This window comes from Bufo gargarizans, chromosome 4, assembly GCF_014858855.1.
Source record: "Bufo gargarizans isolate SCDJY-AF-19 chromosome 4, ASM1485885v1, whole genome shotgun sequence".
Lineage (NCBI taxonomy): Eukaryota > Metazoa > Chordata > Amphibia > Anura > Bufonidae > Bufo > Bufo gargarizans.
This window is the reverse complement of record NC_058083.1, coordinates 257,847,168-257,873,191: the sequence shown is the minus strand read 5'-3', so window position 1 is coordinate 257,873,191 and position 26,024 is coordinate 257,847,168. Positions and strand designations below refer to the sequence as shown.

Genomic DNA, 26,024 nt, shown 5'->3' with positions numbered 1-26,024 from the left:
GAATCAGCGGTCGGTGGCTCATGACGGGATCCGAGGACCAGCTGGAGGTGTATAACAGTTCCCCTGTATGTGAAATACGTACCTGTGACTGTTGCTTCTGAAAGCTGGATGCGAATACAGTTACCCATCTTTATAGGATTCCATTCGAACTACTGACATAAATCACCAATACATAGCGCGGGTCCCGTACCTAGTGTTTTACCCACTCCAATCTCACAAACTCCCTACTGCCGCCCGCCGCCTCGGCTCCAGTCACACACCCCTGACCCCGTGTGCTGCTCTCTGTGTGAGTGAGGGGCTGCGCCGCCGTACGGCACATGTAGCACACAACACACCTGTCAGAACACCCACCCGCAGTGGCGGATCCAGAGCCTGGGCTCAGGAGGAGCACTTCCAGATCGTTTTGTGTCGGCAGACAGAAAATAATAGCAGGCTCAGGCTGGCAAGGCAACTTGAATTATGCTAAAATCATTGGGCTAGGGCCATTTTAATGAACTCTTTTAGTATGGCAGTCGATTTGCATGTGGTCATCACAGGACTGTCGTGCCGGCCATTAGGCCATAGTAGTGTCACTATGACACTATGGCCGGTGTGATGGTCCCGTGATGACCACATGCAAATTGACTGTCGCACTAAAAGATTAACTGTAGGCTATATTACAGAAGGCTGGTCCTGGTTGTCAGTGGTGTGGCCTGTGTTCTACAAGGCTAATTTACATTACTGAGAAATACAGGGCACACTACAGCATAATATACTGGAATCTATAGTATACACTGTAAATATATCAGTCCTCCAACCAATAATAACACCGCCATACAATGACCAGAAAACACCTACATACAGTGACTGGATAACACCTACATACAGTGACTGGATATAGGATATAAGGGGGCACAGTATAGAGCAGTGATGGTGAACCTTTTAGAGACAGATTGCCCAAACTGCAACCCAAAACCCACTTATTTATCAAAAAGTGCCAACATGGCAATTTAACCTGAATACCAATATGGTCTTTATCATTTACATAGCTATAATATCCTGCCTACAGTCAATGCGCTGCCTGTGCTGTTTATAGCGCGCCCTGCACTGATGAATGGCAGAAAAAGTCTAAGGCAAATTGGTACACCATAGACTTTTTCCCAGGGTGTGGGATGGGTGCCCACAGAGAGGGCTCTGAGTGCCATACATCTCTCCAGGTCCAACCTGGAGTCCAGGTTAAAGTTTGGAAATGCCCCCTGCCCCCAAATATAATTAAGTAGGCCGCAGAGCGGCACAATGACAGAGTGTGGATGAGGCATCAGCATGAGACCACAGAGTGGCCCAATGAGAGAGTCTAGAGTTGTCGTCAGGAGAAAGCCAACAAGTGGCCCATTGACCAAGTCTGAAGTTGGCAGCATCAGGAGAAGGCCACCGAGTGGCACAAGCACAGAGTCTGGAGTTCAGGGCAGCAGCATCAGGAGAAGGCCACCGAGAGGCAAAATTACAGAGTGAGGAGTTGGCGGCAGTATGAGAAGGCCAAAGAGTGGCACAATGATAGAGTCTGGAGGTGGCCACCCTGCCTACCTCCTGACTTTGGCAATAGCAATATTTTTACAGCACAGTACGTGTCCCCTATATTTTTATATGATAAATAAAGAATCCCACAGTACATAATGTGGGCAAAATATACCTAATTACATAACATTCCCAATACATAAACTTATTTTTATGTGGAAAATGGTGCCAGGTGGTGCACCATAATAAAAATGCCAGGGTACACCCCCTGGCACCTAAGAGTATCACTAATAAAAATGTAAAATAGCCTTTTTTCACAAAAAATAAATGTATTTATTGGGAATGTTATGTAAGTAGGTATATTTTGCCCACATTATGTACTGTGGGACTCTTTGCACCGGCCCTGTCAAGTGGACGTGACCAGGGCCTGTGCAAGGATTTTTTGGCAACACAAGCGAAGCTACATCTCGGCGTCCCCCCCCCCCGCCCGCAGCTCACCTGGTCCTGGGTCCTGGTTCTGTCTGCAGCAGCTCCTTTGTGTGGTCCTGATATCTTCGCTCTACTTCAATCTGGTTTGAGGACTGTACTTTTCGCCCTATAAGATGCACATAGGTTTTAGAGGAGTATAATAAGAAACAATATTTTCCATTATACCTCAGGTCAGACCACCAATCAGACCCCCAATGTTAATCATACCTCAGATCAGCCCCCCATATCAGCCGTCAGCACCCCATGTCAACCATCAGCATCAGCCCCCCATGTCAGCACCCCATCCATCATGCCCATGTCAGCTGTCAGCACCCCATCCATCATTCCCATGTCAGCCGTCAGCCCCCATCCATCATGCCCCCATGTCAGCCATCATGCCCTCATGTCAGCCATCAGCACCCCATGTCAGCCATCAGCCCCCCATGTCAGCACCCCATCCATCATGCCCATTTCAGCCATCAGCACCCCATCCATCATGCCCCCATGTCAGCCATCATGCCCCTATGTCAGCCATCAGCCCCCCATGTCAGCCATCAGCCCCCCATGTCAGAACCCCATCCATCATGCCCATGTCAGCCGTCAGCCCCCATCCATCATGTCAGCCGTCAGCCCCCATCCATCATGCCCATGTCAGCCATCAGCCCCCCATGTTAGCACCCCATCCATCATTCCCATGTCAGCCCCCATCCATCATGCCCCCCATGTCAGCCATCATGCCCTCATGTCAGCCGTCAGCACCCCATCCATTATGCTCCCTAATGGAGGACAATGTTGGAGTCCGCACCATCGGGGGGGGGGGGGGTGACATGATGAGGGACAATGTTGGAGTCTGTGCCAAAGGGGGGTGATGGTGACAGGATGTCACCCCCTTCCCCATGGCACAGACTCTAACATTGTCGCTCCCTTCATCATTGTCCCGGGTCCCCTCATCATGTCATCCATGATCCCCTCCCACCATGGGTGGCACAGACATTTCTTCTCTTCCCCTCCAGGCTCCATGGGCACAGACATGTTTGTACATTTTGTCCCCCATCTCCCCCTCTCTGTTACAAGTACAATCCACTTACAGTGCCTGATATATCGCTGGGGTCTGGCTGGAGTGGGGTCGGTCTGGTCCTGGCTCCAATCTCAGCTGGCTCTGCCTTAAGGTGTCTTCTCCAGACTAGAGTCCAGCAGGGTCGGCCAACAAGTCGTGCCTCAGTGTCACTCTGTTCTTCTGCTGCCAGCCTGGAGGGGCAGCTTTTACAGGCCACAGCAGACAGAGCAGCTCCGCCTCCACACCTCCCTCCGCCGCAGCCCCAATGACAGTCAGTCACGCCTTCTTTGGCCTGAGCACCGCACGACACACATGTAGGCAGGACAGCCGCCGCCCGCCCGCCAGACAAGACAGTAGCAGCCGCAGGCCCGCACTGTAAGTGAGTAGTAAGTAAGGCCCCCGGACTTACTGCAGTGCAATTTCAATGTTCAATGTGTCGGGGGCGGGTGACACCCCATTGTAGCAGCAGCCGCCAGCCAGACCTACCTAGGTGATTAATTAAATTATGTAACACATTGAAATTGCACTGCAGTAAGTCAGTCCGGCGGCCGGGTGACACCCCATCAGACTGGTGTCACCCGGTGCGACCCGCACCCCCCGCGCAATGCCACTGCACATTTATAAAAATTGTGTAAAGTAGAACTGGCTTAGTTGCCCTTAGCAACCAATCACATTTCTCCTTTCCTTTTCCAAAGGAGATGACCAAATTGAAAGGTGAAATCTGGTTGGTTGCTATGGGCAACTAAACCAGTTCTACTTTACACCAATTTGATAAATGCCCCCCACTGTGTATTTGGTCATACAAAATGGGCATCTTGCACTGTATAATATATTTTGAAAACAATACAAGTCAGGTTCCCATCGATTTCTATGAGAATTAAACGCCCTAGTGCACATGGGTGTGAATTTTTACTCATGTATTTAGAAAAAAAAAATGGCATGTACTTTGAAGTATTTTTGGTGCTGCTTTCTGCAATGAGGTCAGTGGGAAAGGGGTAAAATACATTGAGTAGGTGTATATACATCTGGAGTGTATTTGGTGGTGTTTATGCCACCAAAAAAGACCTGTTTTTAACTACTAATTATGCTACTCATCTGCCACAGATTTTTCTGCTTCATATTTTACCATGTGAATATATCCTTTGACTGAGAAAGAAAACTCCAAGACTTCTGGGCTGCAACCACACAAACAGGTTTCCTGATGCAGTTTTGGAAGCCAAGACCATAAGGGAATAAAAATAAAAGAGAGAGAGAAATCATATATGTCCTTTTTCTTTTCTTTTATGATCAACTCCTGATTTTGGCTGCCAAAACTGCAGAAAGAAATCAAACTGTGTGGCCGTACCCATAATATTACTTTTTTCAGGTTTGAGATGGATTTACAGGGCCCCCAGCTTGTTCAACAAGATCTTCCTTACTCTTGCCAAAGCAACTTGCACATTATTAGAATGGAGTAAATAAGATTGGGTAATTTAGATTGGGTAAATCATCAAGGATTTTGTAAGTATTGTATCTGTGCCGCATATCTTTAGTGTATTAACACTACACCCATGTGGTACCTACATAATCATATGGGAATGGCAGTCAGTTTCCTTGGGCAAAGTAGTACATACATCATTTTGTGATAAGAATAAAAAAAGAAGTTGGATCCTCTGTATCGGCGCTGTCAGCAGGGATATGCAGTACCAGGTAAGTATTGGAAAAAGCAGATAATGTATTTGTGGTCAACGCGTTTCAAGGGCGAACAGCCCCCTTCCTCAGGACTATTACTTTTAAAAGAACATATGCTGCATTTTTAAAGAGAGGCTTTTGGCGCGCAGGCCATAGTTGGGGGAGGAGAAAAGGATGTGCCCTTTTTTTTTAATGGCATAGTTAAAGGAGTCCTTTGTTACGAGCTGCTGTGGACTTGACTTAGAGTATCCATTACTCTGGAGAGTAACAACAATGTATAATTTGTTTTAGCATGTATCTTATTCAATATTATTATAGAAGATAATCATCACATAGAATAAAACATGCAACACCAGAAACTGTGTTTAGCACTTAAATGTGAATAAAAGATTAAACGGAAGTAAAAGCAAAAATAAAAAGAATGTCTATATGAATATATGATATTTATCTATTTTTGGTCCATTTTTGGTATAGGTAGCTAGAAATTTAAATTAATTAGAATTAGAAAAACAAGTGATATGAAATCATTTTTGTTTCAATATCGATGATTTTCTGTATATGTACATAATGGTTCATCTTATAGTATCAGCAAACTATAATAAAAGACAAGAAAAAAAAATTCCGTCAGAATTATACTGATTACAAACAGGAAGCCCAAAATATCCTCAACGATACAACATACTACGAAAATATTTCCGGTAATCCGTTCCCTGATATAAATAAGAAGCTGAGAAATCTAATAAAAAATGCTTATGATAAACAATACATAAATAAAACTGAAAAAAAAAAAAAGTTTTACTACCTAGATCCATCTCCATGTACCTCCTACTTCTACCATCTCCCAAAAATCCATAAGAGTATGGAAAATCTGCTGGGTAGGCCCATAGTTTCAAATACTAAATGTGCCCTAAGTAATCTGTCACACTATCTGGATCTTTTCTTACAACCATATGTGAGCGTACTACCCAGCTATCTTCATGATTCCAGTCAATTAATTCACAAATTAAGGGACATCACATGGTGGGATACATATGCCCTACTCACTATGGACATTCCTGCCTTATACTTGAATATACAGCACGAATTGGGGATGCAATGTGCGAGAACCACCCTTAAGAATGATATAACACTAAAACCACCCCAGGTTGATGTCCTCTTAGAAAGCTTACGATTCATCCTTGAAAACAACTTCTTTATATAATAATGCTACCTATCATCAATGTAAGGGGACCACAATGGCGACGAAAGTAGCACCGGCCTTCGCAAAAAAATTTATGGGGGAGTTCGAAAAGAAATATATCCTAAACTACCTACCCCAAAGACAACAGATTATTTACTATAGAAGATATATTGATGATATCTTCATTATTTGGGATGGAGATGCTCATTCAGCAATAGAATTCCGTATTGTTTTAAATAATACTGACTGGGGGATTTCCTTCACCCCAAACTACAATAGGACTGAAATAGAATTTTTGGACATTATTGTTACCAATTTGAACAACTGTCTCTCAACAAAAACTTTTAAATCAGTTGATACAAACAGTTAAATACACTACTATAGTTTTCATCATAAGAAGTGGTTACACAACATTCCTTACAGCCAATACAATCAAAGACATTCCTTACAGCCAATACAATACGTATCAGATGGAACTGCACACACCATGAAGACTTTAAACCACAAGCGAAAATCCTGAAAAAAAGATTCACTGATAAAGGGTATCCAAAGAAGTTCATTAAAAATGGATAAACACAAAGAGCACCTTGTGTACACAGGAGAACTGCTTACAAGTCACAAAGAAAGAAGGAACACAAATAGAAACCAGTATAAAATTTATTACTCAATGTAATACATCAAATAAAACTATACGTGCAACGTTGGTAACACATTTTACTCCAGGACCCCTATTTGGCAAAGTATCTGCCCTGTATTCCCAAAATGATCGATAAAAGGGCTCCAACTATTAGAAATATTTTGGCCCCTAGTAAACCAAAGCAGAATAATAAGGCCCATCAATAAGGTATATGCAGACAGCCCCAAAATACAGGGAGCTATAAATGTGGTTCCAAACGGTGCCTATGTTGCAAAGTAATCACACATAATCAGACGACTTTCTCTTCCAATAAAAAACGGGACCATCTTTGCTATAAAACACCCTATAACATGTAAATTCCGCTATGTAATTTACCTTATTGAATGCGGGTGTGGCCTTCAATATGTTAGGCGCATGACAAAAGCATTACATTGTCTTGTGAACCAACATAGGTATTAACATCCAGAGACAATATCGAAAACGTGTCTCTAGACACTGCACGTCCATGGCCAACAAAGAGAAACATCTGTTAAAATTTACTCCCATCGATTATATACCCGAAAACCCGTTCAATAGATTCAGTAACCTCCTAAAACGAAAGATATACTGGATCTACAAATTGGATGCCCTTACGCTACATGGGTTGAATGAAATCAGCAAAACTATTTCTTAATGTAATCTAATTATTATTATTACGTACATTTGCAGAAAATCTGATATTGAAACAAAAATTCTTTCATATCACTTGATATTCAAATTAATTTAAAATTGATTTAAATCTCTAGATACCTATACCAAAAATATTCATATTCTTTTTATTATTGTTAATTACAGACATTCTTTTTATTATTGTTTTTACTTCCTTTTAATTAATCTATTATTCACATTTAAGTAGTTTCTGGTGTTGCATGTTTTATCCTCTGTAATAATAATCTTCTGTAATAATATTGAATTAGATATATGCTATAAACAAATATGATACGTTGTTGTTCCTCTCCAGAGCAATGGATACTTGAAATCCACAGCAGCTCGTAACGAAGGACTCCTTTCACTATGATATTCAAAAAACTGCAAATCCTTCTCCCCTTCTCCCAACTATGGCCTGCGCTCCAAAAACCTTTCTTTAAAAATGCAGCATATGTTCTTTTATATGCAATAGTCCTGAGGAAGGGGGCTGTTCGCTCTTGAAACGCGTTGACCACAAATTAGCTGCAATACTTACCTGGTACTGCATACCTGCTGACAGCGCTGATACAGAGGATCCAACTTTTCTTTTATTCTTCTCACTGACCGCTTCATCCTGACGTCCGCATCCACGCCACAGGTAGGAACCCAGGCAGCAGCGCAGGCACTCCGTAGGCTGGTCGGAAAATACCAGCAAAGTGAAATATAGCTGTTGTGACTTCTCACAAAGGCAGAGGATAAGCGCAACTATTTTAAATACCCTATTTCAATTCTATACAGCAGTGCACCACACATGAGGCGCTGCCTCCTGTCTCTTTTTTTCTTTTACGTACATCATATGTCAAGACCACTACTGGTCAGCAGGTCTTCTGCTCATTAGTAGGCATCTCAGAAGAAGAATGGGGATCTTGTATAGCACCTGCTATCCTCACTTTCAGCAATGTGTTGGAGGCTCTGTTTAAACTATTTAAAAAATATATAACACTTCGTGCTGTGCTATGTGCACCATGACACCAATGTAGTCATTAGGCTCAATGAGTTTTGTTTTCCTTCGAGTGACAGGATCCATTTCTGGGTTTGAAATCAGTTTTTATGTTCCTGTGGCAGAACAGAAAAACAAAGTTATTAATACAATTAATAATCCATTACTCAAGTCGAATTCCTACAAAATGATGCAGCAGTAATGCACCAAAAAGTTAAGAGCCTCATCCATGTGCAGACCATTTAAAAAGTTGGCCATGCTCATCTCTCTGGAACACAAATGAGTTCCAGTTGTCCGTCTGAATTGAGACTAGGGGCAGGAAATGAAAACATGGCTAAAAATGGTGCGGTCATGCAAGGCACAACTGTGTTCATTAAAAATCGGTTATCAGTGGCTTGCTTACTGTCAACATGGTTTTGCGGTCAATCTGCCAGCATTAACAATAAAAAAAGCATTAACTAATTTAATGAATAATATTAAGAAGTTTCGGCTTGCGTGGGCACACTGTTTTCTTTTGCATCTCAACTGCCTCCTGGCCAACGCATCTGTTCTTGCCGTAGAGGATGTGCTTTCACCTTCATCTTCTGTGTACAGGTATACAGTGTACAGGTATACACCTTCATGAACTTTTGCACATTCAGTTACGCCACAGAATCCTTGAATTCTCTTAACATTCAATCTACGCGTGTTGTAAAAGAAAAAAAAGTAAATTTTTCTTGCAGATCATTTTGCTGTAAATTGCACAGTATTTTGCTTGGTATGGTATATGACTAAGCCACATGCCCTGTTCTCATTTCCCTTAATGTTTGTGCTGTTTTTTTTTTCTTTTTCTGAAGGTAATGGTCTTTGTTCATGCCAGAAATTCCACAGTGCGGACAGCAATGGCCTTGAGGGAGCTAGCAAAAAACAATGGCCACATTTTATATTTTTTGCCAAACCAAGATTCCGATTATGGTCACGCTGAAAAACAGGTAGGAGCTGAATAATCTACCTTTAACTTGTTCTTGAACTTGTCAGACCTGCAAAATGTGTTCCCTTGATAAAACAGGAGTTTATTTTTGAATCAGTTTAACTCTTGAGAAGCAGCAAGGGACAAATATGCTGTAGTTCTTCTCAGGTTTTTTTTTTTTTTTTAGGTTGCTGCTAGTTTGCAGAGTTGAATGTGTTTTCATCTGAGAGGTTGCAATTAGCATGGGGCTTCATGCCCTACTTAGTGCCACTTGTATCTCTAGCCTGATTAAAGATTGAGTGTATTTCCTTATCTCTCCTGCCAGTTTAGCCATATAAGCATGTTAACGTAAAATTACATCTATAGCAGAATCCAATTTAACTCTTTCAATCCTACAGCGTTGTCGCTGCTATACTGCTAAACATGATTTTTGGACATGTTGATTTATTTGGCATTGACATGCGATTAACACATTTGCTTAATGTCTAGATAGGCTCTATTGAACCTTGGGTTTGGAATCGTATTAAGGGTATGTTTACACAAAGCAGATTTGTTGCAGAAAATCTGTTCCGTACATATGAATATGTGGTTGTTTGTGTCACGTGTATATGGTTATATAGAGTCCTAGTGTTACAGGCAGTGAGTGTGGATTCACTGTACCAACCAACCAGTTTGACTTCGGGTCAGTCCTAAAGGTGTTTTCCTGGCTGTCCTCTGGTTTTCACCCTTTAACCTCTATACAGGGATCTGGCCTTTACTGTACAATATCACTACCTCTTGAAGTAGTCCTGATATGGTTGGCAGCTGATCCACTGGGCTCAGAGATAACGGTGCCAAGCACTGAGAGATCAGGCAATACACGTTTTCAGGAAACAGGCAAAGGCCAGGACGGGCAGAGTACATGTGAATCTGTGAAACTGTCCAGAGGTCACTACTGAGAACAGGCATGGGTCAGATCAGGGAGGCAGAAATTCAGGATCCAGAAAACAGGCAAAAGTCAGTACTTGGACAAACAAATGGATTATAGATTGTTAGCAGGGCCTTGAAAGCAAGTGAAACCAAAAGGAATCTATTGCTCAGGCAAGGTGTGGAACAAGCAGCCTAGCATATATAGGTGGGCTGCTGAGCTCATTAGTCAAACAGCTGAGCACAAAGCAAAAATAGGAATTAACCCTTGCAGTTCTGCAGAGAGTTTTAATGAATAGACACTAATATACCGGTACACACAAAAAGAGACTTAGCGGCCAGCCTGTAGCATGGAAGACATGAGTCTGGCAGCAAGCCCATACAGAAGTTAGGGGCGTTGTACAGCACTCATGCCCATCCCAGATAGCGAGATGGTAGAAGGCACAGAGTGTCTCCATGACACCCAATGAACAGTGACATATCTTCAAAGGAGGCAGACTGTGTGACTGCTTACAAGAGTCCTGCTTACACTCATCCTGACATTAAAGCACCTCATTTTCATTCAGCTGTCACTAGATGCAAATATATTTTTACAGTAACTGTATAAATAATCATTCACTGATCTCCCCCTAGTGGTGTCTGTGGTCAGTTTTTGTATTACAGTTGTCTGGTGTATATACATTGAGAAATATGCTATTCAGAATGAGTGACATGTTTTTGGAGAACTTACTCCACTTTTTCCAACACTAAAAAAGTAGATTCGTTTTTTAATTATTTTTTTTATTAACATTTTTCCTCTCAGTTAAAAAAACTGAACATAAATTCATCAGAAATCTGGGGCATTGTGCTTTGCAATTCGCATTGCCTGAGACAGTTTGATGTGGAAACTGGGTGGGGCAGAAGGGCCCATGGTAAATTTTGCTATGAGGACCTGTGAGATTTGTGTATACTCCTGCCAGTGAACTCTACCACATCAAAAAATGCTTTTGCAGTAAATATATAAAGGGAAGAATAAATCAATCTAAACTAGAACACTTTCCCAATTAAAATATACCTTTTATTATTTGTCTATTAAAAATTACATGTAACATGTAACAAGAGGGTCAGGAAAACACATATACAGGACATATTATGTGGTCATGCTCAGAATCAAGAAGGTATTTTTGCAGTACATGTGAATATACTCAATTGGGATTACTCAGTAGTAATTTACGAATAGCTGAGAAATAAATCAAATACAATAAATACACTCACCTAAAGAATTATTAGTAACACCTGTTCTATTTCTCATTAATGCGATTTTCTAGTCAACCAATCACATGGCAGTTGCTTCAATGCATGTAGGGTTGTGGTCCTGGTCAAGACAATCTCCTGAACTCCAAACTGAATGTCAGAATGGGAAAGAAAGGTGGGCTACAACAGCAGAAGACCCCACCGGGTACCACTCATCTACACTACAAATAGGAAAAAGAGGCTACAATTTGCACGAGCTCACCAAAATTGGACTGTTGAAGACTGGAAAAATGTTGCCTGGTCTGATGGGTCTCGATTTCTGTTGAGACATTCAAATGGTAGAGTCCGGATTTGGCGTAAACAGAATGAGAACAGGTATCCATCATGCCTTGTTACCACTGTGCAGGCTGGTGGTGGTGGTGTAATGGTGTGGGGGATGTTTTCTGGGCACACTTTAGGCCCCTTAGTGCCAATTGCCCATCGTTTAAATGCCACGGGCTACCTGAGCATTGTTTCTGACCATGTCCATCCCTTCATGACCACCATGTACCCATCCTCTGATGGCTACTTCCAGCAGGATAATGCACCATTTCACAAAGCTTGAATCATTTCAAATTGGTTTCTTGAACATGACAATGAGTTCACTGTACTAAAATGGCCCCCACAGTCACCAGATCTCAACCCAATAGAGCATCTTTGGGATGTGGTGGAATGGGACCTTCGTGCCCTGGATGTGCATCCCTCAAATCTCCATCAACTGCAAGATGCTATCCTATCAATATGGGCCAACATTTCTAAAGAATGCTATCAGCACCTTGTTGAATCAATGCCATGTAGAATTAAGGCAGTTCTGAAGGCTAAAGGGGGTCCAACACCCTATTAGTATGGTGTTCCTAATAATTCTTTAGGTGAGTGTAGATGTTTTCAGCTCAGTGATCACCTGATATTATAAAGACCTTTTTTTTTTAAACTCGTTTTATTGAAGTTTAACAAAAAAGGCATGTTACATCATCAAAAAAAAGAATGAATCAAGGGTAAATCCCACGCAGGGGATACAGTACTAGCTCAGTACCACATGACAGTTCTGCAATAGGTCCGATACAGAGAAAAAAAGGTTTTCCAAATCAGATAGCGTCGGGAAGCCGCATGAAAGAGGAGACATTGCCTCAGTACGCACGATTTACATAATATCATACATCAGCTACTGAATACATGCAAGCATTATGTACAGTCAAAGGGGAGGCACACCATTCACCCCACACTTTGTCAAACTTTTGTGGACACTTCCTATGGATAAAGACAACCTTTTCCATGCTAACAGCCTGATTAACCAACGACTTCCATTGGCCTAACGTAGGCGTTCTAACATCCATCCATCTCAGGGCGATAGCTTTCCTAGCAAAGAATAAAGTTTCACTCAGAAGGATCCTGTGGTGATGGCCCCAGACCTCCTCATCTAGGATGCCGAGTACACAGCTTTTAGGGCATAGCGGCACTGCATTTGGGACTATAGCGGACAGTACTCTGCTACCCAGAAGCTTTTCAAATATGTGCAATCCCACATGAGATTCCAGAAATCGCATGTCTCAGCTGTAGATATCTGAAAAAGAGAGTGCGAGGCAATTTAAACTGCTCTTGCAGCTGAGAGAAGGAGCACAGACTACTCCCAGCATATAAACCACTCAATTTACTAACTCCCTGTGTCTTCCACCATCCAGCTCCCTCCAGATCTTTTAAGTGGGCAAACATGGGATTATCCCACAGTGGCATGTCATCTGGAATATCCTTAAACGACTGCATCTTCGCAGCATTCCATACCTGATGGGCCATTCTATGAATGGGGAGCAAGCGCATGGAAATAAAGTGCAGTCCTTCCAGAACAGGCCACAGGGAGGACAATCCCAGATACTCCCTAAGATAGTATTCTGCATTAGGCAAATCAGACGTTTGAACCCAGGGAGATAGAAATTTCAGCTGCCCAGCTAGATAATAGAGAAAGAAGTCAGGCAAGGCAGCACCACCTTCTAGCTTGGGTCTCTGTAGGACTTGAAGGGACAGCTTCCGTCTGGATTCCCCCCATACAAATTTAGTCACTAATGAATGGATACGAGCAAAGATATATAATCCTTTAGGTAAGAGAGTCATTTTGACCAAGTTTAATCTTCCCATAATAGAGAGTGGTAGGGTTCTCCATGTCCTGAATTTATCTATGAACAGGGATTCCAGAGGTGCAATGTTTAGGGAGTACGCCGACTGGGGATCCCTAGTGATAACAACCCCGAGATATTTGAAACAGTCTACAACAGGCAGATTACAATACTGAGGGGGCCACGTGTGTGTCCATAAGGGCATAAGTGCTGATTTCGTCCAGTTTATGTGTAAACCCGAGAACTCTCCAAACTTGCCAATTATGTCAATTGCTCTAGGGAGTGTAGTCTCAGGTTCATCCTTAAAGAGAAGGAGATCATCCGCATAAAGTCCGACCTTGTCCGTTCTGTCACCCATGGACACCCCTTTAAAGACCTGATACTGCCTGACTCTTAAAGCAAGGTGCTCTATTGCTATGGCGAACAAAAGTGGAGACAGGGGGCATCCCTGCCTAGTGCCCCTGTGAAGGCTGAAGGATTCGGATAGCGACCTATTCACCAGTACGTTAGCTTTAGGGAGGTGGTACAAAATCTCTACCCACTCGATAAACCTAGGGCCAAAACACCGTAGCACTTCTAATAGATATACCCATTCCACTGAGTCAAAGGCCTTGGCAGTATCCAGAGATGCCAGGGCCCAGTGCTTATCCCCTGCCACTCCCACCTGTGCTATGGCCTGTGCCCTTCTGATGTTATCAGAAGTCGACCGTCCCGGTATGAATCCAGACTGGTCTTTGTGTACAACTGTGGCTATCACTTTATTCAGTCTGGAAGCAAGCAATCTCGGGAGTATTTTATAATCCAAGTTCAGGAGTGATATCGGTCTATAGGACCCACACTCCAAAGGATCCTTGTCTGGCTTCAAGATCACCACTATAGTGGCGTCGTACATCGAATCCGGAAGCCTCCGCCTTTGCTGCGCCATCTGATAAAGTTTAAGAAGTTTGGGCCCTAGTACATCAGTATATTTATTGTATACTTCTACTGGAATCCCGTCAGGGCCAGGTGCTTTACCAGTAGGCAGCTCCGTCATTGCCATCTGAATTTCCTCTAGTGAGTTGTCAGCCTCCAATGAAGTCCTATCCTCATCACTAAGCTGCGGATGTGTGACCTGCTCTAGATAAGCCCCCAACTCTCGAGCGGAGTATTGAGCCGCTGATCTGTAAAGATCCTGATAGAATCCCTTGAATCTTTCCAATATATCACCAACTGATTCCACCACCTCCCCAGCTGTGTTCTTTATTCTAATAACCGGGGGAGACATACTGTTATTGCACACAACATGGGCTAGCAGTTTACCTGCCTGACTACCTGACTCAAAGTTTTGTTGCTTCAAAAAGAACAGCTTGCGCTCGCTCTTTTCCTTGAGGTGCGTCATATACAGCCTTCCTTTTAACATCCAGTCCTGCCTATTTGCCTCAGTGGGATCAGACCTGAAGGAGTTTTCAGCTGCCTTGCAACTAGAATGCAGCTCTAGTTCCTTGCGCGCAGAATCCTTCTTAATATAGGATATGAATGACTTGAGGCACCCCCTCAGATAAGCTTTTAACGTCTCCCAAAGCAGCAGTTCATCCGTCATCTCATCCTGCACTTCAAGGAACATCTGAAGTTGATCAGGAACTCTATCATTAGAGGACATCAGAGACAACCAGAAAGGGTGCACACGCATCTTAACACTCTGTTTGATGCCATTATATAGTGTAAATTGAGCTAGAACCGGAGCATGATCCGAGGGCCCCTGTGATCCATATGCAATATTACCAAGGTCCGTGTATACTGCAGCATTACCAAAAATATAATCTATTCTGGACAGCGCGCTCCTGGCGGGGGTGAAGCAGGAATATTCCCTTTGAAGGGGGTTACGCAGCCTCCACATATCCAGCCACCCAAGTTCAGATGCAATTCTAGCCATATTAGTGACACTCTGAGTGTGGTCTCCCTCTCTCACCCCTGGGCGAAACCTATCCAAATCCTCATGCATCACTAAGTTAAATTCTCCCATGCAGAGAAATTTGGCATTGGGATATTGTGCTGCGAAACTCATCACCACCTGGAGTATGGTTATAGTAGCAGGGGGGGGGGGATTGTATATATTAACTACAACATATGGAGCGCAATTGATAAAAGCATACACCAGGATATATTGGCCTTCAGGATCCACAACTGTATGTTGGACCTCCCATCTGATATTCTTATGAACAAGCATAGCAACCCCTCTGCAATGTGTAGACCCAAACGCGTTCAGTGACCATTGAACCCAAGGTTTCTTAATCCTGTTTCCTGTCTCTGGAATCAAGTGGGTTTCTTGCAGACCCAGGATATGAGGACCGTACTGCCTGATATGAGCGAATACAGCAATCCTTTTTCTCGGGCTGCCCAAACCCCTCACATTCCATGGCATAACCTTAAAGTCAGCCATTTTGACTTAATGATCTAGTCTCCCTGCAATTCAGCCAACCTCCTACATGGAAACCCAGACTGCTGACTTCAGACCGTCTAAAAGACCTTTAGCACTGATGAAATCCGGGGAGGTCCAGAGGCAATAGTAGTGATGGTAAAACTTTCAAAAATAATATCCAGAAAAAAACTATCCTATATATTTCCCTCCGTAACCCTAAATGGACTCAGGCCCAGGGACACCCCTTAACGGTAGGGGCTCCCTGTGCCTAACCTGGCTCACCCTGTATTGCCCTACCCTAAATGACACTAAGCAGAGAACATAAATGTAACAAATAAAGAAAACAAGAAAAAAACACAGATCCCAACGTTACGTTTTCCCAGCCAGTATGAATTCTGACTGGTTTGTCAGGGGAAGAGGAGGATGATGCTCCAGCAACAGTGTCTCATAATAGAGATTTTCTATATTGTGTCCCTCAATCGAGACCCTCCAGGAGTAGGAGCCCAGATGAAGGCTATAGATGACCAGTGTCCCAATCAGAAGATGACCGGTGTCCTCCATTGGTATCTCAGCTAACCGTGAGTAACAACAGGATATTCCTGAAGTGGACTGACCATGTTATATATTTGTTGGTCTCGATAATATCAGGTGATCACTGAGCTGAAAACATCTATTTATTGTATTTGATTTATTTCTCAGCTATTCGTAAATTACTACTGAGTAATCCCAATTGAGTATATTCACATGTACTGCAAAAATACCTTCTTGATTCTGAGCATGACCACATAATATGTCCTGTATATGTGTTTTCCTGACCCTCTTGTTACATGTAGTCCGGCTGAAGGCCAATTTTTAATAGACGAATAATAAAAGGTATATTTAATTAGGAAGGTGTTCTAGTTTAGATTACTCCTGCCAGTGAAGCTGCATGGAACAGAAATGTCTGCAACAAATCTGCTGCATGTGAACATCCCCTAAGTTTATGGCCAGATATGACGAGTCCGCTGTGGATTGTCTGCAACAGTAAATCCTCAGTGGGTTTGCCGTCATTTCGTAGCAGCAAATTCCCTACCAAGTGTGTAGTGTGTTATATTGTGTTATTTATCATGGATATGCATTGCAAATGGTGAAATCTTCACCAGGTAGCTGCATAATAAATTGACAAGCTACGGGTTTAAAAATCCAGAATGCAGAATGTGAATGAGATATTTTTTTTCAAATCTCCTCCAGTTCTCTGCTTTTGTACAACACTGTGGATTTGTGACATGCAAATTTTCAGGGTTTATGCCACATGGGAGCATACCCTTAGGGTACCACCACAAAGCTCAGTTGTGTTGCACTTGCTACGTGACTGCACTGTGGTTGATTATTCCGTGGCCATGCAAGCCACAGTAGATTCTAATTAAACTTATTAGGGCCGCATTGTTTAGTGAATCTGTATTGTTAGTCCCCACGGGCCACCTGTAGTTCCATGCACCTAATTAGTTTAGTCCACTGCTGCTCATATAACGCATAATAGTCGACCACAGCGTAGCCAAATTGCACTCTTCACACCACTGCTCTGTGTCGTAGTACTCTCATGATAATTATTATCCAGGACAGGAACAAGCCCTTTTGATGCCCAAAATGTTAGTTTCAGAAATTGTGTGGTAGTTTCGCCTGGACAGTCATTATTTAGATATCCCCTGTTGCATCCTTACCAGCGTTGTATGCAAGGAAACAGTTTGGTAAAAAGTGTGAAGGCAGAACCTTGTTTTTTCCTCATTTTCTCCTCATTTTCATTGCTTTAAATCCATATATTGCATCCACTTCTTCAGTGATGCCCTACGTAACTGCCCAGTCTGTCTACCCCATGTAACAGTTGAATACATTATTTTTATACCAACTCCACACCTGTCCATGGGTTGTCTAGTATTGGATGTCAGCGCCATTGAGGCGAGTGTGGCTGAATTAGAATTCCACACACTAGACGTGGACTGGTATGGCACTGGTTTTGAAGGAAAGTAGCAATGCTTGATATACTCTTGATATACTCTTTTAGGTTAATTTCACAGACGTGTGTTAGATCTGGGAAACAGTGTGTGGTGGCTGCATTTCTCAGGCCAAACACTACTTTTCCGACCTAAACTTGTGTGAAATTAGCCTTAAAGGCTATGTACATACTTTCAGAGCAATTTATATTTATTATTGCATTCTACTCATTTTGAGATAAAAATATTTTTTTCAATTGGACTTTATTAAAAATGTTGAACCATTGTCTGTGCAGCCTTGAGTTTATCTAGTAGCAGGGTCTGAATTTTCATTCTGTTCCATCAGGCAGCTCAGCTGATGGGCTCCTCATCTCTGCTCTCTGACCTTATAAACACTCATTATAGCTCAGTTCTTATATTACTGATAAGAATGTGGCTTAAATAAGCGTTTATGACCTCTTAGTAATTTAGAGATAAGGGTTATTAGATGACTGGCACAAAGTAAAACTAAAAAGGTACGATTCACACAGCTAGAAAAATGGTTAAACCTTCATGACATAATTGCTCAATATTTTTAATAAAGGCCAATTGAAAAAAAAATTGTTTTAGCCTAAAATTTGTAAAATGCTATCATGAAAGAAATTGCCCCCAAAGGTGTATATAACCTTTAAGGGGTTTCACCAGGCTTTGCAGAAAAACTTGTAGTGCTCTGTAACACTCCATCACGCAGCTGTTTCTGCTGCGCCTAGACTCCAAAATATGCCACTGAACAGGAAGTCAGAACACTCCATTTTTTATATATTTTTTTCAAATCCTGGAGAACCCCTTTAAGGAAGGAAAATCATACTGCATGGGGTTTAGCTTTCTGAAGTTTGCGGGCAGACTAGCATGCTGTCTTATGCCTTGGAGTATGTGTTGCTGAACCAGGTAATTGTTTTCCGTGTATGAGATGCTTCCAAGCTTCTGTCTTTAAATTGGTTATTTCCTGTGAGAAATTGCAGGCTTTCACTTAGAAAGAAAACATGATTGCTACACGAAAATATATGTATAAGTCTGAGACTGCGTATTTCATGCATGTTAAGAGGAAAATAATATTTTAATTTTGGCCTTTTCAGTTGGAAAATGGTTTTCATTTTTATCCATTAGCCGTGGAATTAGTGTTGAAACTGAGCTGCATATATATTACTGCTCCTTATTTATTACTTACAAATTAAAACCTTCCTTTTTGCATCATTACACACGTCGGCTAAATTTGGTAGCACTCTCTGTCTAAATATTACGTCCCAGACTAAATCTCTCTCCTAAAAGTGAATGCAAGCTTTGATCTTAGGCTAGGGAGTGGTGAAATAATTATGGTTTAGAGCAGCTTTAATTGTAATTTTCGAAATTTCATTACTCCCATTAATGTTAGATTGATTGATCGCTTTTTAAGTTTCAGATTTCTTGGCCCATGCAGTATTCAGTAACATGAAGCTGTTATATTGCAGTATAATGGAATTATTTCCCCAAAAAAAAAAAAGACTAAAAGTTACTTGTGGTGGTGTTGCAGCAATTTGGATTTGTGGCCACAAACTCTGGCATGCAATGTAGACCTATATCATGTTAAAGGGGTTCTCTGGGCTCTCCTATATTGATGACTTATCCTCAGGATAGGTCATCAATATCAGATTGGTGGGGGTCTGACGCCTGGCACCCCTGATCAGCTGTATGAGCCATAGACAGCAGCGGTGAGCAGGAAGAGAGAAGAAAGATGGCACGTGTGCACTGTGCGCCGTCTCCTCATACAGCTGAAAATGCACTCTCATAGAAAATGTCCAATAGGACATGATCTATTTTTTTGCGGAACAGAAGTGCGGTTCCGCAAATGCGGATGCGGACAGCGCACTCCTGCCCCATTGAAAATGGATGGGTCCGCACCTGTTCCGCAAAATTGCAGAACGGATGCGGACCCATTTTGCAGACATGTGAATGGACCGTTAAGTAGTTTTCCTCAAAGCCTGAGCAGAGCTTGTGCAAAACTGTTAGGTGATTAATGAGCATTGACAGACTATTGCGATCACATAGCCCACTCGTGCTGCTCATAATAAATACTACCCGCTTTTAATCACTGTAGTACTGAAAAAACAAACGAAATCTCGCCACTCCCGAAAGTGCACCCTAATTACACTGGAGGCCAGGCTGCAGTGCTTTAGGCAAACCCTACCCTCTGCTGTACAGTTACTCTGTTACAGCTGATCGGATCAGATATCAATGACCTATCCTAGAGTCAGTATAAATATCCTAGAAAACCCCTTTAACTATTATTGTCCAATTTCTCTATGGTGGCAAGTACAAACATTTCAAGAATCATTATTTTATGATTGCATTGTTTTTGGGCATTCTTTTCTTAGTCATGAAGTCACTGGTATATTATATTATTGTTTGTGTAGCATCAACATATTCACCAGTGCTGTACGCTCAAATGCTTGTCATGAACTTTTATAAAATACCCTTTTTTCCACATCAGGGATTATATCCTTTTCTAAAAAAAAAAAAAAAAAAAAATGGTAACTATAAATAGTTATCTAAATTGCTATATTGAATAATCTCTAATACAAATTACCAAAATGTAAACTGCACATTTAAAACCCCAAATGAATTGAGCTTATCTAATGCGGCTTGGAAATATTTACATCTGTCGTGCCAGGTATTTATCATACTAAAGTATAGAGAACAATGGGATGATTTATTAGACAGTTACCCCACTGTTCTGTGTGCTAGCTTTTGCATTGTGCATTAGCTTGGACCCAGTCCAAACATCTGTTCTTAAATAAAATTCTCAATTGTTGGAGACAAATACTCTGAATGGTAATTTGTGCATATGATTTGTACATTTATAATTGGAAATAAGTAGCGTGAAGCTGAAAGTTTGTAAGAAAACGGAAATGTTTTGGCATTGATGCGAACCTGCCCCGCGCCTGACTGTGCAGTTTCCCAGCATCACAGCATGAGCCGTTACATTAATTCCATTATAAATGGCGTGTGCTATTTGTATTTGGTCTGATCATTTCCACGAAGTAAAGCACAATTACTTGGCCATTTCCTTTATATGCCACTCTTCGCAGTTAGTTTTTTCATTATCTGATGTCTATGGTGTACACATATATGTTGTCTATGCTCAATAACTTAATCATAAATGTATGTAGATACTCAGAAATTACACTTGACATGAAATGCATGATCCTGCTGTGAAGTTGTTTGTCCGGATTTCCTTATCTGAGACGTTAAAATGAAATATTTTTAGTTTTAAGTAGAGCAGCATCGCCCTGCGGCAGAAAGATAATCAATGAGAACATTTGTCTGCCAATAGCTAGTTATAGTTGTCCTCCACTGTTGTAACCTCAACCTACAAAAGACCAGAGGGACCACACAAAATTGTCTTGAGTAACATAGACCTAAGGCAAAGATTCATCCATTGATTTGATCATGTGAATCCTGTCCATTTTTGTGCATCTGTATTTTTCTCTGTTTGTTTAATGTGTGTACATGTGTATTAGGAGAGGACTGATTTGTAATAGTTTTACTTTATGTGTATTTATGTTAGACTTTGCCTTGAAAATCAGTTTAAGATGATCCAAATCAACTGTGGACCTTGAAGGTCATTGGACCCAACCTATTATAAAATCACAGGTAGTACAGTGAAACCTCCCCAGAGGACTTCCTCTTTGAGAGGACCACCAATATGTTTTACATCATCACCATTGACCGACCATTTCAACAATTTTTTACTGAAAAGACCTGCCTTACATACATAGGAATTCTCCATACTGTCCCATGAAATTATTAATGTATTGGGGCACAGTTAGGCATAGCGGAGGACGGGAGGAAGCTGCAGTAAAGTAAGGTACTGTCAAGCTTTAAATCTGTTTTCTAATGAGATAGGAGGCTATGCCAGGGACTGAGAGGGGATCCATAGTGGGGTGTCACAAGCTGTTGGAAGTCATTCTTAACACTAATAATAAGGGGTTTGTCCTGGGAACTGAGAAGGAGAGTTGGACCATGCTGTTGAGTGAGTAGAGTGGAGCCATCCTGGGAGCTAAGAAAGATCTGTGCAGTAGTATGCAGTGCTCTTAAGTATGGCTCTCAAGCTGTTATGGAACCTAAACTCCCATCATGTGCGGCAAGTCTCTTGTAGTGTGAAAGGAGTACCCACAGGTACAGCCAAAAATTGGCATGCATGCTTTTGTATCACATTTACCTAAGCATTTTACGCCTCTTCTAACAAAGTGCGTAGCTTTGTGGGGAAGGGGTGTGGTGTCTCTAGAAAGGGGACGTGGTCTGCATGTGCTTCCATGTGCCAACATTTTTTATTTAATTTTTTAAGTAAAACTATGCCTGCTTGGTGTAAACTTTGACTAGACAGTTTTTTTTTGCTCCATAGAGAAATGGGATTTCGGGCTGAGGTCTAAGAGGGGGCCATTTATATATAGAGAGAGAGAGCGCGCAAATATATATATATATACTGGGAGAGCACTATGAGGGCATTATGCGAAATGGAAGTTAAAAACTGATAGCTGGTCAGAAAATGGATCTGATGCCAAATGGCCATGAAAAACTGTCGGTGTATGCAATTCTTATTCTTAGACTGTTCAAAGTACGACACCTTTAGTAAATCTGCCCCAGTATGCCTTATTAATTTGATTCTATGCGTTATATGGTTCTCTTGGCAGCTGTACCACCCAGCATGCTGCATTTCTGTCCACACCCAGTGGAACATCAGGTGGGGGAGCGGGGATAAAGCTGCCGTTCACTAGTTAGATGATCTGATAATCGTTCACCTATAAATAATGTTATTTCATTATTAACATAATGCATTTACATACATATAGAATAGTGATATTATAAAATTAACATTTACTTACTTTTGAGTTAATCTAATTAAATGTCCTAAACAATATTTTTTTTATTTTTTTGCATTACTAACGGCAAGCACTAAAAATTTCACAGTAACATCAGTATGTGTAAATCGCATATTTTAGTTCATGACTTATTAAAAACCTGAAAGTGGGACATATACTCATGGTAAATTCAGTGAACATCCTTTTCTGCCTCTTGGCTAAAATATTGATACATATTTGCTTGACTGAGCACTGTATTTGTATTCCTAAGAGTCTTCCAAGTTCAACACCTATTAGTACAGTTATTATTCATTTCATGTTAGAAGAATGTAACCTTGTTTTATAAAAATTTGAAATCAGGATCACTTCATGGTATTTGCTGTTTTCAGCTTTAGAAAAAAAGTCTACTGACAACTGCTTATGTTATATAGAGTCAAAAAGTCAAATCTGCATATTCCTACTTTTCAGATCCCCACGGTACGCCAACATTTTGTGTTATATTGGAGACCATGATGAGTGTGCCGGATCTGTCACACTGTGAACACCAGTGACAGCTGATGGGCCACACTGACCTATAATGGGGTCCATTGGAGCTCCATTGTGGCTTCCATGATTTTGATTGGAAGAATAGTACAGCATGTTGCACGTTCGTATGTTCTAGCCTGACTAAACTGCTGCCAGTCACACAAGTTAGGGTACTTTCACACTAGCGTTTTTCTTTTCCGGCATAGAGTTCTGTCCTGGGGGCTCTATAATGGAAAAGAACTGACAGAGCAATCTGTTCAGGATGTCTTTAGTTCAGTCTTTTTGACTGATCAGGACAGAGATAAAACTGAGATAAAAACTACGGTTTTATCTCCGGACAAAAAAAAACTGAATACTTGCCTGAATGCTGGATCCAGATCCAGACCAAAAAAGATTTTTTTAAAAAAATGCTGAATCCGTTTTTCCGGATGACACCAGAAAGACAGATCTGGCATTTCAGTGCATTTGTAAGATGGATCAGGATCCTGATCAGTCTTACAAATTACATCAGTTTGCATACGCTTTTACGGATGCTGTGTTCACATGAAATACCTTTGAATGTGAAAAATGCTAAGTTGCTTGAGGGAGCAGCCGGCCTCTAAAATCCAGGAGTTTTCTGCTTTTTCAGCAGCGTAAATGCCTGCAAAATACTAAATAGCAATCTGTGTGTATTTTGGAGAAATCAACTTGTACAACACTTCATGGAAGTGGCATGCTAGGTGTTTTTTGATAGCCGTGACATAAAAATACCCCTGTGAACTAAGGTGCATATTTCCTGTTGAAAACAAAAGGAAGCTGTTTTCAAGTGTATGTAAACATATTAAGGGCCAGTTCACACTGAGATTTTTGGCGCAGATTTTGTAGCATTTCTGACTGAAAATCAGGATAAAAAAAAAACACATCCCATTCATTGCAGTGGAAAGCAGCACTTGCTATTTTTTCTACGTGAAAAAAAGAAATGTGGAAAAAAGAAGCAACAATACCCTATCTTGGGGCGGAATCTGCACTGAATCTCCCATTGAAATGAATAGGAAGCATTAAAAAACAGCTCCATGTAAGTCCGTGCATTTTTTGGGGGTATTTTCCACCTGTTTTTTGTTGCGGATTCGTGACAAAAACCTTGAGCTGAAAATGCAGCTTTGTATTGAACATAGTAAAAAAATAAAAATAAAAAGACTTGTCAAACACCACATGAAAGACTGCATGGAAAAATGTGCTAAAAAATGCATGGATTCTGCGCTGTCTTTAAAATCCGCCTTGTAAACATCCCCTTAGGCACATAATATGCTGCTTAATTTGCTGTGTGAACATGGCCTTATTTTTTATTATTTATATAGCTATATAAAGTGCATGTTTGATGTGCAAGGCCGAGTGTACACTGTCCGGTTTTTGCTGCAAGCTTATGTCAGATTGTAGCAATAACTGTTTTGTGGGCATGTCCATCCTTCATTTTCCAAATCTGTTTTCACATTTGTACTGTGCTAAGTAGGGTGTGTCCAAAAACATGTAATAAAAATTTAGTATAGCGCCAACATTTAGTATAGCGTATCTGTATAGCGCCACCTGCTGTTTGTTAGTTTTTTTTCCCTTATTTTTATTTTTTTGTCATTCTCACGGAGCTGGTCGCACGTGCTCAGTTTAAATCTTTAACTGCCACCAGCGATATGTTCTGTTAGAAGCTGTAGCAGCTAGAGGGAGAGCGCTGCATCAGAAAAGGCACACCCCCTGAGCTCTTAGGCCGAATATAATCTAGAAGAGCAACTGGAGCAATGAATGGCGAGATCACTTTGAGGTACAGGGCTGGTTCTAGCTTTATTAGAAAGGTGTTGTCATTTACTATATTACAGTCCTGATCAAAAGTTTAAGACCACTTGAAAAATGGCAAAAAAATCATATTTAGCATGGCTGGATCGTAACAAGGTTCCAAGTAGAGCTTCAACATGCAACAAGAAGAAATGGGAGTGAGACGAAAAAAAATTTGAGCATTTAATTTAATGAAAACAACAAATAAACTGAAACAGGCAGTTTTTCATCTGATCAAAATTTTAGGACCACATGCCTTTAAAAGGCCAAATCTGTGCAAAGATGTGGATTTATTGTCATTTTCTGTCAGGTAGTCACACATTGTGATGGCAAAGGCAAAAAAACTCTTCCTTTTTGAACGTGGTCGGGTTGTTGAACTGCATAAGCAGGGTCTCTCACAGCAAGCCATCGCTGCTGAGGTGGGACGCAGTCAGTTGGAATTTCTTAAATGATCCTGAGGGTTATGGAACAAAAAAGTCAAGTGGGAGACCCCAAAAAATTTCAGCAGCACTGAGCCGGAGTATCCAATTGGCTGTCCGTCAAGACACTGGACGATCCTCGTCCCAAATGAAGGCCCTTACTGGTGCTGACTGCAGCCCCATAACCATCAGACGGCATCTGAGACTGAAGGGCTTCAAAGACCTCGTCTCCTTGAACGCCACAGAACTGCTTGTTTGGATTTTACAAGAGCGCACTAAACATGGGACATTCAAAGGTGGAAGAAAGTTTTATTCTTTGATGAGAAAAAATTTAACCTTGATGGTCCTGATGGTTTCCAACGTTACTGGCATGACAAGCAGATCCCACCTGAGATGTTTTCTACACGCCACAGTGGAGGGGGCGCCATAATGGTCTGGGGTGCTTTTTCCTAAAGTGGAACATTGGAGCTTCAGGAAGTGCATGGGGCGTCAAACGGCCGCTGGCTATGTCCAGATGTTGCAGAGAGCGTTCCTCATGACTGAGGGCCCTCGTCTGTGTGGTAACGACTGTGTTTTTCAACAGGACAACGCTACAGTACACAATGCCCGCAGGACAAGGGACTT

General features: G+C 41.6%; 1 protein-coding gene across 1 annotated transcript in view; it reads left to right on the top strand.

The window, feature by feature from the left end:
- The window catches only part of ASCC3 (activating signal cointegrator 1 complex subunit 3), a 670,136-nt gene that overhangs the window by 346,923 nt on the left and 297,189 nt on the right, over positions 1–26,024 (top strand). The window contains exon 14 of the mRNA XM_044289192.1: positions 9,010–9,144. Coding sequence (XP_044145127.1) covers positions 9,010–9,144 — 135 coding nt within the window. The remainder of the gene's footprint in view (positions 1–9,009; positions 9,145–26,024) is intronic.